The sequence below is a fragment of the Staurois parvus genome, unplaced genomic scaffold (assembly GCF_062004578.1).
Source record: "Staurois parvus isolate SC_StPar_1 unplaced genomic scaffold, SC_StPar_1.0 ptg000764l, whole genome shotgun sequence".
NCBI lineage: Eukaryota > Metazoa > Chordata > Amphibia > Anura > Ranidae > Staurois > Staurois parvus.
In genome coordinates this window covers 229785-247760 of record NW_028318560.1, presented here as the reverse complement: position 1 = coordinate 247760, position 17976 = coordinate 229785, and the positions used below count along the sequence as shown (strand labels likewise).

Genomic DNA, 17976 nt, shown 5'->3' with positions numbered 1-17976 from the left:
TCTATCTATCTATCATATCTAACTAACCATTATAGTTTTTCTTTCACTTAAATTATTCTAAGTTAAATAAATGATTTATAGTATAACTTGCTAGAAATGTATACATTTAAAACAAATAATATATATAGATATCTATATCTATCTATATATATTTTTTTTTTAATTGTTCCCTGCTTATAATTTAATTATATACTGTGTTTTAGTTAAAATTCCTATATGAGGATTTCATGCATACATAATTCCCAATGAGTGACTTACAGCCAAGGTGACAACAATAGGGGAACATCAAACCTGATTTCCTCTATATACATATTTACATAATAATTACTGTAAGGGAGTGCTCTTAGGGTTTGGTGTCTGAAAGGGATCAAAGGATATTGTCCCCTTTACTATGACTTCAAAGGACTGGGTGAATTTGTACCCCAGTGTTGGTCCAGGTCCACTCCACATTTGTCTATGGATAAAAGTTGTCTATGGACCCCCAGCCCTTCATTCCAACATAAATAGCTAAGGTGAGCAGACATGGATGCTGAGCTGGACCAAATTCTCTGCACTGTGCTTTCTTTAGAAGAAGACTATCCAACAATGTGTCCTCCCCCGAGGTTCCAGGACAACTTCACTAGCACTCTATGCATACCTCCAGATGATTTCTTAACTACAGAAAGCCAACCCAATCTGCAAGACTCCATCACCGTACAACAAAATGTGCAGGAAATTCATACCCTCATGGGACTCCAACTAGAAACATGGGCCACAGAATCCACAATCCCTAGGCAGGAGCCTGCTTACAATGACACCATTAATCAGAATTCATTAAATAGTAAGTCAGTCTTAAATCTATCTATCTATCTATCTATCTATCTGTCTATCATATCTAACTAACCATTATTGCTTTTCTTTCACTTAAATTATTCTAAGTTAAATAAATGATTTATAGTATAACTTGCTAGAAATGTATACATTTAAAACAAATAATCTATCTATCTATCTATCTATCTATCTATCTATTATCTATCTATCTATCTATCTATCTATCTATCTATCTATCTATCTATCTATATATATATATATATTTTTTTTGTTTTTTAATTGTTCCCTGCTTAGAATTTAATTATATACTGTGTTTTAGTTAAAATTCCTATATGAGGATTTCATGCATACATAATTCCCAATGAATGACTTACAGCCAAGGTGACAACAATGGGGGAACATCAAACCTGATTTCCTGTATATACATATTTACATAATAATTACTGTAAGGGAGTCCTCTTGGGGGTTGGTGTCTGAAAGGGATCAAAGGATATTGTTCCCCTTTACTGTGACTTCAAAGGACTGGGTGGATTTGTACCCCAGGGTTGGTCCAGGTCCACTCCACATTTCTCTATGGATAAAAGTTGTCTATGGACCCCCAGTCCTTCATTCCAACATAAATAGCTAAGGTGAGCAGACATGGATGCTGAGCTGGACCAAATTCTCTGCACTGTGCTTTCTTTAGAAGACGACTATCCAACAATGTGTCCTCCCCCGAGGTTCCAGGACAACTTCACTAGCACTCTATGCATACCTCCAGATGATTTCTTAACTACAGAAAGCCAACCCAATCTGCAAGACTCCATCACCGTACAACAAAATCTGCAGGAAATTCATACCCTCATGGGACTCCAACTAGAAACATGGGCCACAGAATCCACAATCCCTAGGCAGGAGCCTGCTTACAATGACACCATTAATCAGAATTCATTAAAAAGTAAGTCAGTCTTAAATCTATCTATCTATCTATCTATCTATCTATCTATCTATCTATCTATCTATCTATCTGTCTGTCTGTCTGTCTGTCTGTCTGTCTGTCTGTCTGTCTATCTGTCTATCTATCTATCTATCTATCCATCAATATTTATCTATCTAATGTTGTCACCTGTTAAAATAGTGAAAAAAAAAAGAAATTGTCCTACTAGCAGTATCAATGGGTAATAACTATGTTAGAGGGGGAAATTGAAAAAAGAGGAACTGTTTTGCTAATGCTAGTGGCTGAGTTCAGAATTTGTGTAAATTTTTAAATGATCTTTCCAATTGTTCCACATTAAGAAAATATGAACTGTACATTTTTGCTGCAGAATGTTAATAAATCAATCTCAATGTAATTGTTTCCAGGAAAGGTGGAAGAAGATGAGAATGAAGGATGCGAGCAACCTGGAGACATGGTTGGAGATTCCCAGAACAGCAATTCCAAAACACAATGCAGAAAGAGGACAAACTATAACAAGGAGCAGACCACCTTCCTGATGAATGAGTTTGATCGGAACCCCTATCCAAGCTTCACAAAGAGATGCCGTATTGCCAAAATAACTGGGATTTCAGAGCCTAGATTACAGGTAAAAAAAAATATTGCCTTTTTTTTCAGCAAAACAGTTCCTTACCTAAAATTAATTTGTTTGTATATATTTTATACTATAGTACAGTGGTCGCCAAACTGTGGCCCAGGTGGATTTACTAAAGGCATATAGCCTGTTCACTTTGGAAGTGCAATTATTTTCCCCAGAGCTTAGTAAATGTGGTGCAGCTTCACTTTGTAAAGATTACCCAATCTCCCCTGCCACTGCTTCTGCCGACATCCCCGCAGTCAGCGTGGGTCTTCTGCCCTCTCCAAGGACCATGCCATCTGTTTTTGGTTCGATTAAGTAGGTGCCTCTCTCACCAGGATCCTCTATGAGCATGTCAAAGGACCCTTGTCTAGACAGCCACCCCCACCCCCCCTTTCCCATTGGACTTGGGTCAAGTCAGAAGCCAAAAGTTCCAAAGTGGAGATGCCACCCACTTGGGAAGATATCCCTTTGCCTGCCACCCTGAGTCATAATCCAGATGTATAGACTGTGGCTACCATATTAATGGACTCTGTCCTTGCCTTGCCCACTGGTTGTTCCCTAGAAAAGCCCAGGAAAGACAGAGAACAGTGAAAAACCTTCTCCACCTGGGCAGCCCAGAATCTCTGCCTAACAGCAGCACCAATTGTAGGCACCTGCCTCTACTTGGAAGATGGAAATAGAAACATAGAAAAGTGATGGCAGAAAAAAGACTGAGTGGTCCATCGAGTCTTCCTTTTTTTTTTAATTTATACGTGTTTTTGTATTTGTTTTGTTAACTTTTTGTCAGCAGAGCTTTACCACATTCACTTATATCTGGGGAAAATGAGTGCAACTGCACATGCAAAGTACACAGTCTATATTGCTTTAGCAAATCCACTCCACTGCTTGGGCATTGTCACTTTAGGATGGGATGTGTATCAATGGCAGGATTGCCAAGAGAACATGAAGAAAAAAATGTCCTACAAAGGAAATCAGTGGAGGCATCCACATCTTAGAACTGGAAAGCTGCAATATATTTTTGTTCTTGGGTTTAGATACACTTAACATGGAGGTATTCCAAATAAATAGAGGGTCACCATCTTGCATAGTGTCAACATCCCATCCCATGTCCCTTTTGGTTCCTCTGTTGATAACCTTACAAACAGTAAAGTATATAGACAATTAATGGAAATTCATTTTTATATGTTGCAGGTTTGGTTCCAGAACCGGAGAGCAAGACATCTCTCAAAAGATAAGAAAACCCAAACCGTTAATGACCAAGAGCTCTCAAATCCAAGAGATCTTCACAACATTGTTCCCCAGAATCCACCAATTGATTGGCATTTCCAGATCCCAGAAACCACATGGATGCTTTAAATGCTGACTCAACGCCATGTTTAGCATGTGATAGTTGCAAAGCTATGATGATTAAGTAATGACATGTTAAGTGCACTTTGTTTAATTTTTAATAAAATATTTTAATATTTTCAGTAGAGTGCTGGTTTTTTTTATTATTCTTTCTTTTAAATTCTTTATTTTGGACAAGGTGCAGAATAAACACACAGCTAATATACAGTCCCTACCAGGGGTGGACTGACCATTTGGAAACTCGGGCACTGCCCGAGGGCCCGGGGCCAGTAGGGGGCCCCATGAGATGCCCCTGGTACCTTTTTCATAGGCTTTTTTGAGTTTGGGCAAAGACACAGGGGCCCCATGATCCCCTATTGCCCGGGGGGCCCATGACTGGTCAGTCCGCCCCTGGTCCCTACTTTACAGTATTCATAAATAGAGTACAAATAGAAGGACATACAGTAGATCATATATCTGCGCTTAAGGGTGATGGCTTGTAATCATCTCTAGAACATTTTTGTTGAGTCCAACTCAGCTAACTTTTAAGTGCTCAAAAATCTAGAAAAAAAATCATAGAGAAATAATGTGAGGTGCATTACATGTAACAACACTAATGGGACCGTGCTTTGTATGGCAAGGAAAAAAAATCTTAGGTAACAGCTTCTCCAGTATTTCTCTTCCAATTATCCTCTTGAAGGAAGAGTCTAAAAGGGGAAAAGGGAAGGGGCATAGCAATGGGTTGAGGGGTCAGGTGCAAAGTAGACAGAAGGGTGGTTGGGTGGGGGGTACAGGTAGAAGATTACAAGGGGCGAGCTTTAGAGTTGTCACCTCTTCCCAGGGGCGTCCCTAGGCTGGTGTGGGGGGTGCGCCCCACATCGGGTAACACCTTTTGCATGGGGTGACACCGGACCCGCTCCACCAGGGGCGGTCTGACCGAGGGCCAGGGGTCACTACAGGGCCCCATGAGAGGCTCAGTCCATCAGTAAATGTGCTGCTGCTGAAATAAGCAAGCATTGAGGGGTGGACAGTGAGGCAGGCACTTCGGACACCTCTCCTCCTCGGAGTTTCAGCAGGGGGGCGGGTCCACATCCCTGCTATGGGTGCTGAAGTCGGAGAGCTGGAGGGGCGGGCAGAGTATGCAGCAGGTCAGTGTGTACTCCCCGGACCCTGGTGACAGCACTGCAGCTTCATGTAGTAGGTAGGGGGGAGAGAGAGAGGGGGAAGAGAGAGGGCAGAGAGAGGGGGGAAAGAAAGAGGGCAGAGAGAGGGGGGGAGAAAGAGGGCAGAGAGAGGAAGGGAGAAAGAGGGCAGAGAGAGAGGGAGGGGGTGTCACCAAGTGTTCCGGCACTGGGTGACACCAACCCTAGGGACGCCCCTGCCTCTTCCTATTGCTTGGGAGTGCCAGAATCAGGGCTATGATTGATATAATCAAATAATAACTACCAATTAGATCAACCAAGCAGTTGATGTTGGGTTCAGAATATTTACAAATTGAGCAGAACCGGTACAATTTTTAATTATATTAAAGTAGGACTATAGGCAAAACTTTTTTTTTTTCATTTTGGATAGAATAAGGGAGAGCTATAACCCCTGTCAGGTGTTTTTTGCCATTTGTGTCCCATTGGGAAGATTTACCTTCACTTCCTTTCCCATAGCCAAAACGGGAAGGGAGAAGAAATCCCTGCAAATTAAGACAATCCCTTGGGGCTCCCAGGTCACCAGAGCTAATGTCCCCATTGGAAGATTTCCTCTCTATTACTGTTCTGAGGACAGCCTAAAATGTGGGATTTTCTTTTGCTTTCACTTTCAATGATAATGATAAACAGGACAAATAGGGAGGGGGAATCTCCATAGTGGAAGCAGAATTAACCACTTGCCTACCAGGCACTTATACCCCCTTATTTACCAGGCCAATTTTCAGCTTTCAGCGCTGCCGCACTTTGATTGACAATTGCGCGGTCATGCAACATTGTACCCATATGAAATTTTGATCATTTTTTCTCACAAATAGAGATTTCTTTTGGTGGTATTTAATCGCTACTGGGCGCTTTACTTTTTGCGCTATAAAGTGCAAAAAATTTGAAAAAAAAAAGTTTCTTTGTTTCTATTATAAAATTTTTCAAACAGGTATTTTTTCTCCTTCACTGATGTGCGTTGATGAGGCAGCACTGATGGGCACTGATAGGCGGCACTGATGGGCACTGATAGGCAACACTAAAGGGCACTGATAGGCAGCACTAATGAGGTGGCACGGATAGGCGGCACTGATAGACAGCACTAATGAGGTGTCACGGATAGGCGGCACTAATATGCAGCACTGATAGGCGGCACTGATAGGTGACACTGATGATGGGTACTGATAGACGGCACTGACTGGCATCACTGCTGGGCACTGACTGGTGGCACTGACTGGCACAACCCCTGGGCACTGACTGGTGGCACTGACTGGCAGCACTGCTGGGCTGCACTGGTGGGTGGCACTGGTGGGCAGCACTGGTGGGTGGGCACAGGTGGGTGGCACTGGTGGGCACAGGTGGGTGGGCACAGGTGGGTGGCAACAGGTGGGTGGCACTGCTGGGCACAGGTAGGTGGCACTGCTGGGCACAGGTGTGGGACACTGCAGAGTGGCACAGGTAGGTGCACTGCTGGGCACAGGTGGGCGGAGCTAGTGGGCGCACTGCTGGGCACAGGTGGGTGGAACTTGCGGGTGGCACTGCTGGGCACCGATCATCAGGGCACTGATCATCAGTGCCCTGATGATCGTTGCCGATCCCCGCTCTGACAACTGCCGGTTCTCGGCAGTACTTTCCTCACGATCTGACAGCGTGAGGAAAGTGCAGCCGAGAACCGACACTTGCATTTCCCTCTGATCAGCGTGCCATTGGACACCGCTGATCACGTGGTAAAAGGCCGCTGTGATTGGCCTTTTACCACATCACGTGATCAGCTGTGTCCGTAGGACACAGCGATCACGGAGATCGCCGGGTGCGCGCACCCTGGGGCGCGCAGGAGAGCGCTTTCTGGGAGGACGTCATATGACGCCCACTCAGAACTGGCCGGCCGCAGTGCAGCCGTCATTCGGCTATCTGCGGTTGGCTACTAGTTAACAATAAAAACCGCTGTTGGATACATAGAGAGAGCCGACACCACGGTATATCGATGTAAAAAGTCAGCTTTACTTAAAAAACAGCAGTAAATACAGCCAGAAATTGTCAATTGGTTTCAACATGTCCATGCTTTTCAGCCAAATTGGCCTTACTCATGATGGTTGTTGGTGGTGACTGCTTCTAGTTCTAGTCCCTCCCCACTCTATTCAAAACTAAAAAAAAAAAATACCTTGAGCCTTACTTCAAACATTTGTTACTGTTTAAATCAATTGCACACAGGTGTTGAAAATATGTACTTATGTTGCACATTTCCAAAAAGAAAATGTACTTAGTTTAGAAAATTACAGCTTGCATTTTCTGGGTCTAAAACAGCAAGCCTTTTGTCAAAAAATAAGATTCTATTTTTCCACACAAATCCAGCTTTTACTACACGGATTTCATAGTTAACTCCATGGAATAAAACTCTTGAAGTGTTTTATAGAAAAGGGTCTCTCTTTCTTCTAAAAAAGTAAAGTTTTAGTTCACTGACCTAAAATTAAATTTTCACATTCCAGGACTGAGACAGCAAGGTGAATTTGGAAAAAAAAAGCCTCTGCTTATTCTGAATTTGAAAACTGTCAGCTCCTAGAAATTAACCTCCCTGGCGGTATGATTATTTCATATTTTTGGTGCTGAAAGCGGTACAATTATTTTGCATGGAAATATGTAGTTTTTTTATTGTAGGCTGTAATTTTTAGGAATAACTCACTGAAATCTGTCTGAACAAGATTCTAAATCATACATTTAATTCAATAATATAATCAAACCAAAAACACTGAAATGTGAAATAGAGCGCCAAGTTCGCACATCGCTGAGCAAAGTCGCAGAATCGTTTTCAGTGTCTGATGATGAATTTCCCCCACAAATCATTATCACTCAATTCTGCAAGTGGTTCTGATTTACTATCGCTGTTCTCTAGCCGGTCTAAAACCGCTTTTGACCTAAAGGGACACTTTTTGGACGCCATGGACGTTTCTCAGTTTCCAGGCAGAAAGAACAGTAAAAATGCAGACAGGGCGCCGGACAAAGCACTCGGGACAAAATGTATGTGAAATGCATTGAAACAGCAATGTTTTACTATGTAAAATCATTTTTAAAACAATGAAATTTTTTTAAAATTTTCAAATTTCCCGCCGCCGCCGGCGCCCGTACGTCCCGACGTCACAGGGACTGGAACACAGGAGCCGGATGCCGGCATTAGCCGGAGGAGATGGCCGGGGACGCTGCAGGGGACACATCGCGGGAGCGAAGGACAAGGTAAGTGCTGCAGGGACTCCCTATACAGCGCTGCATGGTAAGCCCGAGTGTAGCATGGGGTTACCGCTTTTGGTACTGACATTTTACCCCGAGCTACACTCGGGAATACCGCCAGGGAGGTTAAAAAGAAAGATATTAACAACCAAATCCTCCCCTAGCCATTCTGAATATAAATATAGACACATATCCAATCCATTATCGACTTTTAGGGGGAGATTTACTACAACTGGAGAGTGCACAATCTGGGGCAGCTGTACATGGTAGCCAATCAGCTTCTAGCTTCAGCTTGTTCAATTAAGCTTTGGCAATAAAACCTGGAAGCTGATTGGTTTCTATGCAGAGCTGCCCCAGATTTTGCACGCTCCAGTTTTAGTAAATAGCCCCCTTAGTGACACATATTCGTCTAGCATCAAGACTTACCATTACCATACACTGGAAAAAAGACTTGGCCCCTTCTCTAAAAGAAGTCATTGAGCTAGTCCAGGCCCACATCATCTATGAGAAATCTTTAGCTTACCTAAACGATAGAATTACCAAATTTGACAAAGCTTGGAATTTTGACATTTTCACTTTTTTTTATTAGTATGGTTTCATTCTGCTGGCAATATAAAAAATAGTCTTACTCTTATGTATCGTTTCAAAATGTATTGCTATAGTTTAGCAGGTAATATAAAAAAAACTTTTATTTATTTTTTTTTTATCAGAATTATTTGGTTCTGCAGATGATAAAATTAAGCAATTCATTCATTTTAAGATTTTCTATTAGAATAGATTAATTCTGATGGTTATATTAAAGTTATTATAAGACTTTGATGCATTTCAGCGGATATGCTGTGATTTGATGTCTTAGTGATTTATGATCTATATATACTTAGCGCTGCATACCCCATATACATACAGTCATGGCCGAAATTGTTGGCACCCTTGATATTTCTCCAGGAAATCATGTATTTCTCACGAAACGTATTGCATTAACACATGTTTTGCTATACACATGTTTATTCCCTTTGTGTGTATTGGGACAAAACAAAAAAAGGGAGGAAAGAAAGCAATTTCGACATAATGTCACACAAACCTCCAAAAATGGGCTGGACAAAAGTATTGGCACCCTTTCACAACTGCGGATAAATAAGAATGTTACAAGCATGTGATGCTCCTGTAAACTCACCTGGGGCAAGTAACAGGTGTGGGCAATATAGAAATCACACCTGAAAGCAGATAAAAAGGAGAGACGTTCACTTAACCTTTGCATTGTGTGTCTGTCTGTGCCACACTAAGCATGGACAACAGAAAGAGGAGACGAGAACTGTCTGAGGACCTGAGAACCAAAATTGTGGCAAAATATCAACAATCTCAAGGTTACAAGTCCATCTCCAGAGAACTAGATTTGCCTTTGTCCACAGTGCGCAACATTATCAAGAAGTTTGCAACCCATGGCACTGTAGCTAATCTCCCTGGTCGTGGACGGATGAGGAAAATTGATGAAAGATTGCAACGCAGAATAGTCCGGATGGTGGATAAGCAGCCCCAAACATGTTCCAAAGACATTCAAGCTGTCCTGCAGGCTCAGGGAGCATCAGTGTCAGCGCGAACTATCCGTCGACATTTAAATGAAATGAAACGCTATGGCAGGAGACCCAGGAGGACCCCACTGCTGACACAGAGACATAAAAAAGCAAGACTACAGTTTGCCAAAATGTACTTGAGTAAGCCAAAAGCCTTCTGGGAAAACGTCTTGTGGACAGATGAGACCAAGATAGAGCTTTTCGGTAAAGCACATCATTCTACTGTTTACCGAAAACGGAATGAGGCCTACAAAGAACAAAACACAGTACCTACGGTAAAATATGGTGGAGGTTCAATGATGTTTTGGGGTTGTTTTGCTGCCTCTGGCACTGGGTGCCTTGACTGTGTGCAAGGCATCATGAAATCTGAGGATTACCAAAGGATTTTGGGTCGCACTGTAGGGCCCAGTGTCAGAAAGCTGGGTTTGCGTCCAAGATCCTGGGTCTTCCAGCAGGACAATGACCCCAAACATACGTCAAAAAGCACTCAGAAATGGATGGCAAAGAAGCGCTGGAGAGTTCTGAAGTGGCCAGCAATGAGCCCAGATCTAAATCCCATTGAACACCTGTGGAGAGATCTTAAAATTGCTGTTGGGAAAAGGTGTCCTTCCAATAAGAGAGACCTGGAGCTGTTTGCAAAGGAAGAGTGGTCCAAAATTCCGGGTGAGAGGTGTCAGAAGCTTATTGATGGTTATAGGAAGCGACTGATTTCAGTTATGTTTTCCAAAGGGTGTGCAACCAAATATTAAGTTAAGGGTGCCAATACTTTTGTCCAGCCCATTTTTGGGGTTTTGTGTGACATTATGTCATATTTGCTTTTCTGCCTCTGTTTTATATTTGTTCCAATACATACAAAGGGAATAAACATGTGTATAGCAAAACATGTGTTAATGCAATACCTTTTTTGTGTGAAATACTTGATTTTCAGGAAAAATATCAAGGGTGCCAACAATTTCGGCCATGACTGTATTTCTATCAGAATAGTTTTGTTCTGCAAGTGATATAAAAAGATTACATTTGTTAATCCACTCTGTTTCTTGTATTAATTTCAAATAATACATATTCCTATGATTGTACTATATTTGTATTTAAATAGGAAAACAAATAATTAAAGTGAGATTTGACGTTTGTTATAACTCTTTAGAAGATGTTTTGTTTTGGACTCGGTCACCTACAGACCATTTACCGTGATCTACCAGTGAGCCAAATTAATATCGAATTACGTGCACGTGGAAGCAAGACACTGACATTGTTGCAGATTGACAACTTCCTAAAATTCTGTTTTATTGATGAACTAACAGTATCATTTATAGGGATTATGATGCAGGCAAAGCATATACATTGATTGGGTGAAAAGTCCACTGGGTTTCTGCGTGTTCTTCCATCCGTGTTGATATCTTCCAATCATTGTCCCCAAAAAGACTCATTCCCTTTTATGGGGGTTGTTTACGTTAAAGTCACCTAGGGTGAGACTCCGGATGAAGGCGCCATCTTAATTATCATCATTGTTCTGTCAACCTATATCTGATTGTTTACTTAAGAGAGTAAGGAATTTTAAAGAGCAAGAAGCAGAAAGTAGCAAGACTATAAAATTGTCATTTTACTGATCATCTAATAAAACGTGGACTGTCAATCACAATCCACTACAGTTTGAATGGAGCTGGACAATAGAAGGCAATATTCCATAGGCAAAGCTGACCTATACATGGTCATAGTGATAAACTAAGCTGACGTATATTGATGGTATATTATATTTACCACGGTTTTACTTATTTTTCTATAGTGTGATGTACTTTTGCTTAGTTTAAAGTTAAGTTTTCTGCGTAATTAACATGTAAAGCATAAAAGGAGGTCTGGTTAATCCCCAACAAACAACACAAAAACAGCGCAAAATCTAAAATTAAAATAACACAAATAGATAAACACTAAATTTATAATAAGTGTCCGTGAAAAAAAAAAAAATATATATAAGTCCTTATTCCCATCAAAACCAATAAAAAAATCAATCAAAAATCTTCCAAATGTGCTTCCACCTATCCACCACGTCAAAAATAATGTTGACCGCACTCACCAGATGGAGGGGAGTAGTGAGCCTTATAGGATATAAGGGATCCTATAACCCCTCCAAAGGAACTCAAATCTCCTTCTTCACCCTGCTATGGTATAGCCCTCGTCTCCACTCTATTTCTCCATGGATTCCTCAATGGTGTGCAGAGAAAAAAACTACATAGTGTGATACTGCCACTCCATATAAAATATAAAGATAGAATAAGGCCACTCACATGTTTAAATAAAATTAAAATCCTTGTTTAATAGCCTCAATGGCTTCAAGATAACACATTTTCAGAATGTAGATATAGGGATCTCACGCTTCTATAGTCACTGCAGAGGATGAACAGCCTTCCACCTCCAAGATGGCCGCTTGAACCGCATATTCCATAGGCAAAGCTGACCTATACATGGTCATAGTGATAAACTAAGCTGACGTATATTGATGGTATATTATATTTATCACGGTTTTACTTATTTTTCCATAGTGTGATGTACTTTTGCTTAGTTCAAAATTAAGTTTGTTATTAAAAGTTTTCTGCATAACTAACATGTCAAGCATAAAAGGAGGTCTGGTTAACCCCCAACAAATGAATATCAAGCTATTAACATATCAAATCCAATATTTTGATCCCTAGAATATAAAAGAGAGGTGGGTGTGAAAACCTTTCAAGGATCAAAGTGTACTGTTTACACTCGTACCTCATGGGCAGATCAAAAGCAGATGCCACACTGTTCCCCAATACACATGTTGGATGGGTACAAGTTGGTTTGGGTAGACTGGTACTTTTTTTTCCACCAAGAGAAGCTGGGTTGATCAGACATGGATGCAGAGCTTGATGACATAATCTGCACCAGCCTTTCTCTTGAAGAAGACTACCCAATAATGTCTCCTCCCCTGAGGAATCTGAATTATCCAACTAGCCCCACTGGAGAGCAATCCAACATTCTGTCAGTCGTGAACATTTCAGGGCCAGATAAGGTCTCAAATGTTTCAGATCAGACTCTCCTAGAACTCTATACCTATCTGGGTTTCCAACAAGAAGAAGGTAACAGCAAAACCATCAACCCAAGTGAACAAATATCTAAAACTACACCAAGCGGGAACGGCCAAGAAGATCTCAGTAACAGTCAAAACCACAAAGTATTAAAAAGTAAGTATTAACAATTTTTTTCTGCCTCTTAATCTTCTTATTTATATCTTGTTCTTGTTTGTATGCTTAAATAGGATATAAATACGACACAATGACATATTTTACATTCCTGAAATTGTCATTCATGAAGTCCAACAGCATAATTCATGTCAAGTGCTTGCAATAATTCCAATAATTTGGGCCATGACTAAATGTGTGTGAAAGAGTATACAAGTGATTAGATTTCATGAAGCATTATATACCATTTAATTTCATAAAAATACGTATAGTAATTGGTGTCTTAAAGTGCATGTCAAGCCAAAAATTGGTTTGGATAGAATGGGGAAGATTTATATCCTCTGCCTGGGTTTCGCTGCTATCAGCGATATGGAAAAAAATAATTATATAATAACTAATTTTCCAAAACTCTAGTAAATTATTATTATTATACAGTATTTATATAGCGCCAAAGGGTTTGCTCAGCGCTGTACAATAGCAAGGGGGACAGAACATGAGACAAGACAGAAACAATACACGAGGGGTTCGAGGGCCCTGCTCTTTCGAGCTTACAATCTAGGAGGGAGGGGATAGTGGTACAGGAGGAAATGGCTGTAGGGGATGGAGTGGTGGGAGGAGTGGAGGAGAACGGCTGTTAGGTGAGGGTGGGGTAGGCTTCCCTGAAGAGATGGGTTTTCAGGGTGCGCCTGAAGGTGAGGAGGGTAGGTGACAGTCTGATGGATTGGGGTAGGGAGTTCCAGAGGATGGGGGAAGTCCTGGAGAAGTCCTGCAGTCGGGCGTGGGAGGAGGAGACCAGGGAGCTGGAGAGTAGGTGGTCCTGTGAGGAGCGAAGGGCACGGGTAGAGTAGTATTTGGGTATCAGGTCGGTTAGGTAGTTTGGGGCGGCGTTGTGAATGGCTTTGTAGGTCAGAGTTAGCAGTTTGAATTTAATGCGTTGGGCAATCGGGAGCCAGTGAAGGGATTGGCAGAGGGGGGAGGCAGATGTGGAGCGGTTGGTAAGGTGGATGAGTCTAGCCACTGAGTTCAGGATAGACTGGAGCAGGGATAGCGTGTGTTGGGGTAGGCCAGTGAGAAGGGAGTTGCAGTAGTCCAGGCGTGAGATGATGAGGGAGTTGCAGTAGTCCAGGCGTGAGATGATGAGGGAGTGTACGAGTTGTTTAGTAGTGTCTGGGGTGAGGAAAGTACGTATCTTGGAGATGTTGCGGAGCCTTAAAAGTAAATCATTTTAATTCCTGTTGGTGTCGGTGTTGGAAAGCACCCCTCACTTCCTGTTGAGACAAGAACTGCAGATAAACAGAGCCCCAGAAAAGTAGCAAAAATCTAAAGGGGTTTCTAACCCTTTCCCAGTCATTATAAAATGTAGAAAAAAAAGGTTTAGGCTGGACATACACCTTTTTTTTTTATATTTTGTTTATTTTCAAGTTTTAAGAATCCAGACAGCATACAAGGATAAACAATTACATCAGGAAGATATATGTAGTACACAACATACTGGAGCTCTATGGTTCAGTACACAGTTAACATCAGTTGGGAGCAAGATTAACCTTCCCAAAAAGGCCCTTTTATAGTAGAGAATACTAAATCCACTGAGGTCCCCATCGGAGCTTTATAGAATGTAAACTGTGAATGCCTGATGGAGTAACTTTCCTTGTTGGGCATACGCTTTAATCTTTTTTTTTTGCATTATTTTTCATATATTTATATTTATTTTTTAATTTGTCCTAATTGATAATTTTATAATTTGTAATTAATATAATTTTTTTGTAATTTATATTAAATATGCATACACAACAAGTAAAAAAACGTTACAATTCTATATCAAAATAACTGGAGCACTGGAGATTTATCTCTATATTTGGCTCATTAACCTTTAAAGTTATTTTTTTCTCGGGACCTTACCACCCAAAGACCTTTGAAACTCCATTATTAAAATCTAAAAATCTTGTGTATAACTTACCTTTAATATTGTTGTTTCTTCTACTATTTTGCTGCACTTGCTAATGTTAAGGATTACTGTCTTTTCAGTTTCAAATATTACTTTGTATTAAAGTATTTTAAGTGCATCAATTTAGTTAGACTTTATTTTCTCTCTAGGAAAGATGTGTGATCAGGAGACAGATGATACCAAAAACTCCACAGAAGCTATTCACAATGCCCGGACCAGCCATTCGAATGCCAAGTCCAGAAAAAAGACCATTTACAACAGAGAACAGACTGCCTTCCTCCAGAACCAGTTTGATCGGAATCCCTATCCAGACTTTGTGACTCGATGCCGGATTGCAGATATTACAGGAATTCCAGAACCAAGAATACAGGTAATATATTTTTTTAACAGCTCGGGTTAGCCCTCAGTATCGTTTTTACACAATGACCCTGATTACTAAAGGAACTGAACACGTTGACTTTGCAAAGCGAATTTTGCAAGAAAAATTTCATTTAGCTTAATGAATGCAATGAAAATTTACTTTAAAAACAATACCCAATTATGTGCAAGGAAAACAAAATAAAAATAATAATAATTTTGCTTGCAAATGATTGGGTGATTGAAGTGAGCACAGCTTCCACGCTTTCACTAAGCTAATTGAAAATTCTCTTCCAAAAAGATTGAAAATTTGCAAGGCAAACATGCTTAGTTCCTATAGTACGGGGGTCTCCAAACTTTTCTAACATAGGGCCAGTTTACTGTCCTTCAGCCTTTAGGGGGGCTGGACTGTGACCAGCAGGAGCAGAATATGGTATTAGGGGGGAATAAATTCCCCTTATTGGTATCAGTGGGAGGAATAGTGCCCCATCGTTTGTATCAGTGGGAGGAATAGTGCCCCATCAGTGGCCAGTGGGGGTAGAAAATGTTTCCGGCCTGGCATCAGTGAGAATAAACATGGCCTCAGGGTTGGTGGTTAGTAAGAGGAAGAGTAATGCCCCATCATTGGTATCAGTGGGAGGAATAATTCCCCATTGTGGGTGTTCATGGGAGGAATAGTGCCCCATCATTGGTATCAGTGGGAGGAATAGTGGCCCATCATTGGTGTCAGTGGGAGGAATAGTGCCCCATCATTGGTATGAGTGGGAGGAATAGTGCCCCATCATTGGTATCAGTGGGAGGAATAGTGCCCCATCATTGATATCAGTGGGAGGAATAGTGCCCCATTGTGGGTGTCAGTGGGAGGAATAGTGCCCCATTGTGGGTATCAGTGGGAGGAATAGTGCCTCATTGTGGGTGTCAGTGGGATGAATAGTGCCCCATTGTGGGTGTCAGTGGGAGAAATAGTGCCTCATATAATTGGGAGGAATAGTGCCCCAAGGGCCGGATAAAGGCTAGCAAAGGCCAAATCTGGCCCTCGGGCCACTGTTTGGAGACCACTGTTTTAGTAAATCAGAGTCACTAATTTACAAATCTATTTATATGTGGTTTGTTAAATTGCATTAAATCGTATTCCTTTAATGTACAACATATACATTTTTTAAAGCATATGTCCATTGTTTCCACCCAAAACATTTTTAGATATAGTGGGAGAGGTTTAGAACCCCTGTTGGGTTTCATTGCTATTCAGGTCTTCCCTGGAGAGAAAAATGCTGAATGAGATTCAAGCCTTTCACTACCCCACTAAAAAGATTTATATTTCTGTCTTTGATGCTGTTGGAGATTTTCCTTCACTTCCTGTGTGGTGAAACCATTGTCACTGGGACATGAAGTAAAAGGGAAATCTCCCTAAACCTGACAATACATTAGCTGAATTTCATTTGAATTTTTTTCATTTTAAGAACTTAGATTTTCTAATTATTAATGGGGTCTAATCAATGTTCATTTTTATCCGCAATGATAAGAAACATCGAAGGAGCAGGATGAAAATGTTTCCCAACCAAATTTCCAACAGTGTATGTGGTTTTTGTTCAGTGAAGTCCATTCATTCCAAATTAGTATTATTATATACAGGATTTATATGGCGCCAACAGTTTACACAGCGATTTACATCATCTAAAATGCACAACACAAAAAACATTTTGAAGTACTTTAAAACAACCTTCCTGAAATCATCCTGAAGATTTTCATACTAATTTTTGTTAAAATTTCTACTAGCTTATAGCCAGTTTTACAGAACCCCAGTAGAGGATGTAATCCTGCCCCACTCTATCCAAAAACTAAAAGAAAAATTTTTTTGGGTTGGACCTGCACTTCAACTCAGGGGCGGACTGACAACTCATGGGGCCCCCGGGCAAAAGGGGATCATGGGGCCCCTGTGTCCTCGTCCACACCCAAAAAAGCCTATGAAAAAGCCAATAAAAGGTACCAGGGGCATCTCAAGGGGCCCCCTACTGACCCCGGGCCCTCGGGCAGTGCCTGAGTGCTCAAATGGTCAGTCCACCCCGCTTCAACTTATTACTGCCATATTTAAAAAAAAATATTCAAAAAGCAAAAAATGTTTTTCTTTTTGCACTGTTACTTGTTACATTTAACAATCAGCATCTGACAACCTCTCTCTTTTTAGGTTTGGTTTCAGAACCGAAGAGCTAGACATCTTTGCAGACCCAATACATTTCTGGAGCAGAGATCTTCAGGGCCAGACGGGCCATCCAGCAGTTTCAAGTGCACCCAAAACCTAGAGAGGAGCTATGGAACAATGGATAACCTGAAGGACATGAAGTGGTCCTTCAATTCTTCATCAAAATAATCTTGAAAAAAATATACACAAAATATGAAATCTGTTGTGTAGATATGGCTAAAGAATTTGTACATAAGTCTACATCTGAAAGAATTCCCAATACCAAGAGCGTGAAGGATAAAAAAATGGATGGACTTATAGCAGGGGCGGACTGACAACTCATGGGGCCCCTGGGCAATAGGGCATCATGGGGCCCCTGTGTCCTTGTCCAAACTCAAAAAAGCCTATGAAAAAGGTACCAGGGGCATGTCATGGGGCCCCCTACTGACCCCGGGCCCTCGGGCAGTGCCCGAGTTTCCAAATGGTCAGTCCGCCGCTGACTTATAGTCACTTCTAACAGTGCTTCAAAACAATCTGTACTCAACGGGAAACTGGGTATTAACATAAACATTTGTACATAGCTTTGTAGTTTTAAATTGTATTCACTTGTTATGTACACTTAATGCAAAATTAAA

At 41.1% G+C, this 17976-nt stretch overlaps 2 protein-coding genes across 2 annotated transcripts; both read left to right on the top strand.

Annotated features, from left to right (window-relative positions):
* The first annotated feature begins 1449 nt into the window (after positions 1–1449).
* Positions 1450–3719, top strand: LOC149444909 (homeobox protein siamois-like). Its single transcript, XM_089654409.1, has 3 exons — positions 1450–1747; positions 2152–2372; positions 3555–3719. The coding sequence occupies exons 1-3, from the start codon at positions 1450–1452 to the stop codon at positions 3717–3719; spliced, it is 684 nt and encodes a 227-aa protein (XP_089510535.1).
* An 8813-nt stretch (positions 3720–12532) lies between these two features.
* LOC149444908 (homeobox protein siamois-like) lies at positions 12533–17530 on the top strand. Its single transcript, XM_089654408.1, has 3 exons — positions 12533–12863; positions 14955–15175; positions 17348–17530. Exons 1-3 carry the CDS (start codon positions 12533–12535, stop codon positions 17528–17530), a joined length of 735 nt encoding a protein of 244 aa, XP_089510534.1.
* Positions 17531–17976: the final 446 nt, after the last annotated feature.